Here is a 7559-nt window from a genome sequence, read left to right as displayed (position 1 = left end):
ATCGGATACTTTTGGTTTAACGCGCGATGGCGAATTTTACCGCCTAATCGTTTTCTTACGTTGATTGTTTTGAGTACGTTGATAATTGTTGTTGTTTCTTGCTCTTTGTTTGTGTTGTTTTTTTTCCACGTGCGCGTTTGACAGCTACACTCTAAATACTAAACACTCATTCTTTGCCAGGTATTGTCCTGAAATATTTGAGCGAAGACATTTTCTTTGATGCTAAAGTTTTTATCTTTAGCTCCGTGCTTTTCGTTGAATGTTGGTATTGCTTGGAGTCGATTGCTTTGTAGAATCTGCATGGTGGTCGCAGAAATTCCAGCAAAGTGCGCAACGGTCTACCAAGGAGAATTTCTGCTGACGATTTTCCTTCAGGCGCGCTCCGGTATGGTGTCGGTCTGTAGCAACTGAGGAAGGTGTCCAGTGCTGCATCCAGTTCTTCTCATCCCGCTTGATTTTTTAAATTGTCTTCTTGAAGGTGTCGACGAATCTTTCCAGCTGCCCGTTGCTTTGGGGATAAAAATGTGCGGTTTTCAAAAGCCAGATTCCGTTGGCCTTCCAGGCATTCCAAAACGGGCGAAGATTCGGCGCAGAATAGTCCTATTTGTCGCTGATAGTGTACGTGATATTATGCTTGTTGTTTCACTAACACTGTTTAGTTTTGGGAAAAACAACCTTAAAAACGACCATGTTTTTCGGCTGGCTGCCCGTTTTTTTTTTGTACTGAGCATTTTGAGCTTACCCAAGTAACCATTAAGCCGTTAAAATTGGCCCTACTTCAGCTCTATAGTCGGATATAGAGCATGCTTACAAAGCCTCATAAGCTCTATATTCGATTTAAGGGCTGCCCAAAAGCCACTTTTGGCGTGTATTTCGGCCGATATACGGCTTGCCCCCACTTTTGAAGTACGTCTTTTGAAAAATGTCAAAAAATGACAGCGCGCAAAAAATAAAATAAATAAAAGGCGAATGAAGATTTGATTTTGTTTTTTCCTCTGCCATGGAACCTTTTTTGTTTCTATCTCCCTCTTACTTACTATTCCACCTCATTTAAGCAGAAACTGGATTCGAACTCAAAACATCTACGACTCGTTGTATTCAACAGTAGGTTTGTCATGCTTTGCTGCTTGCCCCATACCGACCTTTCATCAATTATAGCAAAAAAGACATTCTTAAATACATGTTTTGGGGATTCAAATTGGAGGCCAACTTTAACGAAAATAAAACACTTCAATTAAATAAAAATAAAATTTTTATTTTGTTATGCGTACGACGTCAGTGTGGAACAAAATTTCATTCACTTTAAATATTTGTTCTGTGGACAAAAACTGGACAAGGACAAGGACAAGGCATATCACATAATTTTCTCAGCCTTGTAAACATTGTTTTCAACTGTTTCATGATTTCCAATGCTCTGTTTCTGCTCCTTCTATGTCCAACACTATGATCTAGCACAAAGGAAATTCGGAGGGAAACTCGACTGGAATACTGTTGATACCGCCGACTAACTTCCGGGCTTTCGTTTTCCATTGGTATGGTTCACTTTTGCCTTGAGCGGCGGGAACTTTTTGTGTATGACCCGCGGTTGAAAATTGTAAAGCACCAAAACCACCAACAAAAGTTTAAAATTTTGAAATAATCTATCCTGATAACGAAAATTTACTTTGTTTACCTTGCTCATTTTCTTTTTACTCTTTCAATTTTGATGATTTTTTGTTCGTCTTCTTCAAAATGACAACTGAAAGCCGCAAATCAGCATTGAACTTATTTAAACAGGGCTTCAAACCCTGTGGCACTGTTTCAAAACTGATATACGGCCTATTTAAAAGCTTCATAGCCACAATGCTTGTTAGCATTTAAAAAGACACTATACGGCTTGTAGGCACTGAAGTGCTGTTATTTCGCCATTATTCGGCTTATAACAGTGCTTAATGGTTTATTGGGTAATTGTCCCGTCACATCTGTACACGCCCAGCAAGTGTGCGTGAGAAATGTCAAAAACAACTGGAGAGAGAGTCCACCAGTAGTAGGTAGTACGTGTGCGATCTGGTCGTGTCCCTTGGAGTTCTTGTAGAACCTACCTTTGCAGTTTTTTGGGGGATTACGATCCGCTCGTCATACATCAAAACCTTCTGTGCGACAAACGACGACTCCTAGACGCGCGAAGAACTGTTGCACGTCGGAGGCACCGGTGAACGATTTCTTATCCGGCCAGGCGTGTTGCACAAAACGCATCACTTGCTGTAGTGTTTCATCTTCCTTGTCTCCGATGCTATCATTTTGTATGAAACAGGGAGATAATCGATGGAATGGTCAACGATGTTGCAGATCACTTTTTCGATCTCGATTGACGCAATGACATAATCTTCATCAGGTTCGATGTGGGAGTTAATCAGACGAGAAAGGATGTCAGCGTGACCAAAGTGATCCGTCGAAATATATTCAATGCGGAATTCGTATAAAAGCATGGTAAGAGCTCATTTCTGTAAGCGATTTGTGGTGTATGGAGGAGTGCCGCGCTTTGAGCAAAAAATTGCTAACAGGGGCTTATGATCTTTTTGCAAAACTAATTGTCTCCCATAGATCATTCGGTGAAATTTTGTCATCGCGAAAATAAGACCTAGCGTTTCTTTCTCGATTTGGCTGTCCCTGGTCTCGGTCGGAGACAGTCTTCGGGATGCATGGTAGACAGCCTTTTCCTATCCATCAGGGAACCGATGTGCGGTGCGTGCTTCTATGCCAACATTTGTAGCATCCGCAGACACCATGATAGAGAACCGTGGATTGAAACGGTCGAAACTGATCTGGCAGGCTTGAGTCCAACTGGAATGTGGGATTTTCCTTCAGAAGTGCATCCAGCGGATGTCGAAGGTTACTCATTTCCCGGATGTACTTTCCGTAGTAGATAAGACCGAAAGCTGGAAACGTCATGATGTGGAGGCATGTTGACGATTGCCTTGACCTTGTCTTGATCTGGACGGATGTCTTGGGAGTTCAGTAGCTGACCCAGATACTTCACTTGGCGCATGAAAAATCGACACTTTTGAATTTTTAGGGTGAAACCATATTCTTCCATGCGTTGAAGTGTCAAACGCAAGTTGCGTTTGTGTTCATCGGGAGAACGACCAACAACGAGGATATCGTCGATGAATGGAGTGATGCAGGGTATTCTGCTGAACATGACGTCCATAATTTGTAGAAATGCCCCGAGCCGCTCTTGATTCCTGGTGGTAACCGATTATACTGGTACAGACCAAGGTGAGTATTTATGGTTACGAGCTTCCTACTTTCTTTAGCCACCGACACTTGTAAGTAGGCGTCGAAGAGGTTGATGTTGCTGAACATGGTACAGCCAGCCATACGATTGAAGATGTCCTCCGGCAATGGTAGAGGGTATTGTTGGATTCGAGGGCATCGTTCAACCCAGTGGAGAAATCTGCACATATGTGCATCGACCGATCAGGTTTCCGGAATACGACGATTGGTGCCGCCAAGTCGGCATAGTATACCGGTTAAATTATGCCTTTGCCCTCCAGTCGTTTCAGATCATCCGCCCCCACAGATTCCATGCTATATGATACAGGTCTTTTGGGCCTAAACACCGGACGAACGTCGCTTTTCAGGGTGAACTGGAATTCGGTTTTCGTACAAATCCCCATCAGGTCAACGAACACATTCGGAAACTTGGACTTTAGCTCGTCGATATGTTCGGTATTGGCTGCCTGACCAACCAGCTTGCAGAATGACGAAAATGGAACGTCCCATAGCCCAAACTTAGATGGTCTGAGTCCAAAAGATTCAAAGACAGGTTAGGACTACAAATGTAACAATTATGTACCTTTTCTCTGGTTGTCACTGATAGTAATGGTTGCATGGCATGGTTGCATGGCATGGATTTTAAGTGGGCACCGGAGACTGTCTTGACGTTGCAATCCGGAGGATGAGTAGACGGAGACCCGATCTTTACCCAGATTTTCCTTGATATGACCTTGATGTCAGATCCCGAATCTAGTTGGAGGTTTATTGGAACACTGTTGATGCTAGTTTCCCTATAACGCCGGCTGTCTTTGATAGTACCGATGATGACAGAATTGGTAAAATGCTGTTTCTTCAGGTGCTTGTCGTGGAATTTCTTGCGCTGCAGTGACCCACAGGCACAGTAGCCCTCCTTATGGTCTGTTTTCCCGCAATTTCGACATTTATGGTCGTGGAAAGTGCACTGGCTGGAAAAATGCATACTGCCACAGCACCAGCATGGAGTTTTAGGCATGTCCTCCTTGGGTTAGCTCCCATTCTTTACTCTATTGTGTTGTGAGCCTACTTGGTTGAATGATTCAACTGAATCAAAGCAATCGAAAGATTCCTTTTACCGTGGTTGTCCGGGTCGTAGGCAAACTCGGTGATATTACTCGCCAAGGAATCTAGCACGAGTTCGCTGCCACGGGATGTTGGCAATTTCCGCTCAACGCGGCCGCAATCTGCTAAGACGTCTTGGCCATAAATTGTTTTTGCCCACTCAGAATTTCAAGGATAGTTTCCTTAAACCCCAACTCAAGAGTTTGCTCCAATGGAGCCTTCTTCTATATATATAAAAAGCAATTATCTGTATGTTTGTTTGTTTGTTTGTTTGTTTGTTTGTTTGTCCTCTATAGACTCAGCCGTCTTAAGAGCTAGAGATCTGAAATTTGGCATGGATGCTCATTAGGACCAGGAATGATGAAAAATGTTGTTAGACTTTTGGACGACCCCTTCTGAAGGGGGTCGTCCATACAAGACAAATATTGTTTTCACGTTATTGACGTTATTTTCCGTCGGATTGTGATGAAAATTAGCACATGAGTGTTTTAAGAGACGAGCAATCGATTACAGTTATCAAATTTAGGGATAGGGCTCGGCAAAAGGGGTCGTCCATATCCACTGATTTATGTTTTTGCGATATTGGCGTTATTATACATCGGAATGTGATGAAAATTTGCACATGAGTATTTTGAGAGACGAGCAATCGATTATAGTTATCAAATTTAGTGTCAGGGGTCGGCCAAAGGGGTCGTCCATATCCACTGATTTATGTTTTTGCGATATTGGCGTTATTTTACATTGGATTGTGATAAAAATTTGCACATGAGTGTTTTGAGAGACGAACAATCGATTACAGTTATCAAACTTAGGGTCAGGGGTCAGCCAAAGGGATCGTCCATATCCACTGATTAATATTTTTGCGATATTGGCGTTATTATAGATCGTATTGTGATGAAAATTAGCACATGAGTGTTTTGAGGGACGAGCAATCGATTTCAAGTTTCGAATTGCGGATCAGAAGTCGGCTGAAGGAGTCGTCCATACCCAACTTTAATGTTTTTGCGATATTGACGTTATTCTACATTGGATTGAGATGAAAATTGCCGCATAGGAGTTTTTGGGGACGCTCTTTTGCTTTCAGGTTTCAAATCTTGACTCAGGGGTCGGCAAAAGGGGTTATTATCTGTTCACTGTTTTTACAATATTCTCTTGATTGAGCATAGAAATGTGATGAAAATTGACACATGGGAGTTTAACTGAAAAGATAATTGATTTCAGGTGTCAAGTTTTGAATCGTGGTCAAAAAAAAGGCCGTCCATGTTAGTTGCTCACTGTTTTCGCGATATTGTCGTGATCATGCATCGGATTGAGATGAAAATGCTCAGATGAGGGTTATAAACTATGAGCAATTGACTCGGCGAAAGCGGCGTCTATATTCACTGTTCACTGTTTTCAAGTTCCTGACGTTATTTTACATATAATTTGAAAAGAAAAAATGGCACAAGGGAGTTTTGAGGAACGTAAAATTGGTTTCAATTATCGAATTTCGGGCCATGGGACAGAAAAAGAGGGTTTCATCGAATGTTCAGTGTTTTGTGCAATAATTTTGTTGGAAGTTAATTGATACCAATTTCAGAGTGAAGGTCAAGCAAAAGAGTCGTGAACATAAACAAATAGTACATGTTTCTGCCATAATGTCTAGATTTTGCAATCGATCGAGAAGAAAACACTCTCACATAAATTTAAATAAAAAGCTAATCAACTGTTTAATTTGAATTTCAAGTAGTAATAATAGTAGCGACTTTAAACACTGTTGAATTTTTTCCCCAAAATTGTCGAAAGAATGTTTCGAATTCATTTTCTAAACTCATTTTGACGTACTAATGATTTAAAGCGAAACGAAGTTCGTACGGGATCAGCTAGTAGTTTTATAAAAACGAGTTAAAATACGCGCATAGCCGGTTCGCTTGTGGACGTTGGTACAACCGTCTGAAGAATGCCAAAGCTCGCCGGGTGGTTGACGTCTCTGTCTGTCGACGGTCAGCTGCCCGATGATGCTTCGATGATGAAGATGATGATTGTTAGGATGCCAACCCAACACTTCAGGCGGCAATTTTCTCAATTTTTCAAAAATGGTAAATATAATGAAAATAAGAAAATGAGATCAAGTGTCCCCATTCTCATTTACAGCTTACGGCAATGCAATATTCTTGATTTCGTCTATCAAATAGAATAACAAAGATACTGCATGACAATGTACTGTAGCGAAAATAAGGTATGCAGTCTCACAAACTAAATCATTTATTTGCTTTTTTTCAAATTTAGAAGCTCAAAAGTAGAAGCAAATATAAAATTCCTAATTATTGGCTGGTGATGAATTTATACCCTCGTATGGCAAAGAATGGAGAATTAAAAAAAAACTGTCTCTATATTTCATTACGTAATTCAAAATTACTAAAATGCAGAACACTCTAAGTAACTCAACACTCAACAAAAATTATATTTAGAAATTCGGCACAGGAATTACAAGGAAGAGCTGTTTAAGTTTGGAGGATCGACTTTTTTCGACCTTGGACTTTAAATGATAAGGAATAACAAATTTGAACTTAAATGTTCGACTCCCCAGATCTCAATGCTTCATCATGCTTCTTAACTCAGCTCTTTCCTCTTTCCACAGTATATCGATTATTCCGGTCATTGGAGATGCAGCAAATTTATTCACCACGACATGCCTGCCTAAACGCATACCTAACATCATAGATAGTAATAATAATGATAAACAGAAACCAGTCCCCGTGATCAGCAGTAGGGATAAATCTTTGAATATTTTTAATCGATTTAAATGGCAAATCGTCCAAGCCATGGTGCGTTTGCCACAGATAATGCTCAACAATGTTGTTGGGCCTCGCCCGAGGAGATAGATAGACATTATGTGTGGAAGTGGAGAAAGTTGGCATGCCAAAAACAGGTTCAAAATCAACCTGGTCAGTTCTCTTAACGTCATCCGGACGACGAACGAACGCCCAAAGACGGTTTTGCTAAATACTGATGACCAGGGTTGTCACTTGGATGTCATTTTTAAAAACTTGATTTCGAGAAGCTATTAAGTCAGGTTCTGGACGTAGTGAAAGACTGATAAACCCTAATTAGGAGGTACCAGCAATAATTAAAATTAATCAAAGTCAGAAATTCGATTTGAATCATAGGGATAACATTGGAAAAATTCTTTTACTCAAAGACTAGCTAACAAAATTTTTAAC

General features: G+C 40.8%; 1 protein-coding gene across 1 annotated transcript; it reads right to left on the bottom strand.

Moving 5' to 3' along the window:
- Window positions 1-2115: 2115 nt before the first annotated feature.
- Window positions 2116-3452, bottom strand: LOC129743125 (uncharacterized). Its single transcript, XM_055735091.1, has 3 exons — window positions 3277-3452; window positions 2877-3224; window positions 2116-2272 (listed from the first exon to the last, which is right to left on the bottom strand). The coding sequence occupies exons 1-3, from the start codon at window positions 3450-3452 to the stop codon at window positions 2116-2118; spliced, it is 681 nt and encodes a 226-aa protein (XP_055591066.1).
- Window positions 3453-7559: the final 4107 nt, after the last annotated feature.

The sequence above is a fragment of the Uranotaenia lowii genome, chromosome 2 (genome assembly GCF_029784155.1).
Source record: "Uranotaenia lowii strain MFRU-FL chromosome 2, ASM2978415v1, whole genome shotgun sequence".
Taxonomy (NCBI): Eukaryota; Metazoa; Arthropoda; class Insecta; order Diptera; family Culicidae; genus Uranotaenia; species Uranotaenia lowii.
This window is presented reverse-complemented; position numbering and strand designations above follow the sequence as displayed.

What these genes read in the sequence shown, in the direction of transcription:
- LOC129743125 (XM_055735091.1), bottom strand. Translation starts at nt 3,452, where the DNA reads ATGCACATATGTGCAGATTTCTCCACTGGGTTGAACGATGCCCTCGAA. An exon ending in CTAAAGAAAGTAGGAAGCTC is followed by an intron (nt 3,225 to 3,276) that starts GTAACCATAAAT and finishes GGTTACCACCAG; the next exon opens with GAATCAAGAGCGGCTCGGGG. An exon ending in AAAGTACATCCGGGAAATGA is followed by an intron (nt 2,273 to 2,876) that starts GTAACCTTCGAC and finishes ACAAAATGATAG; the next exon opens with CATCGGAGACAAGGAAGATG.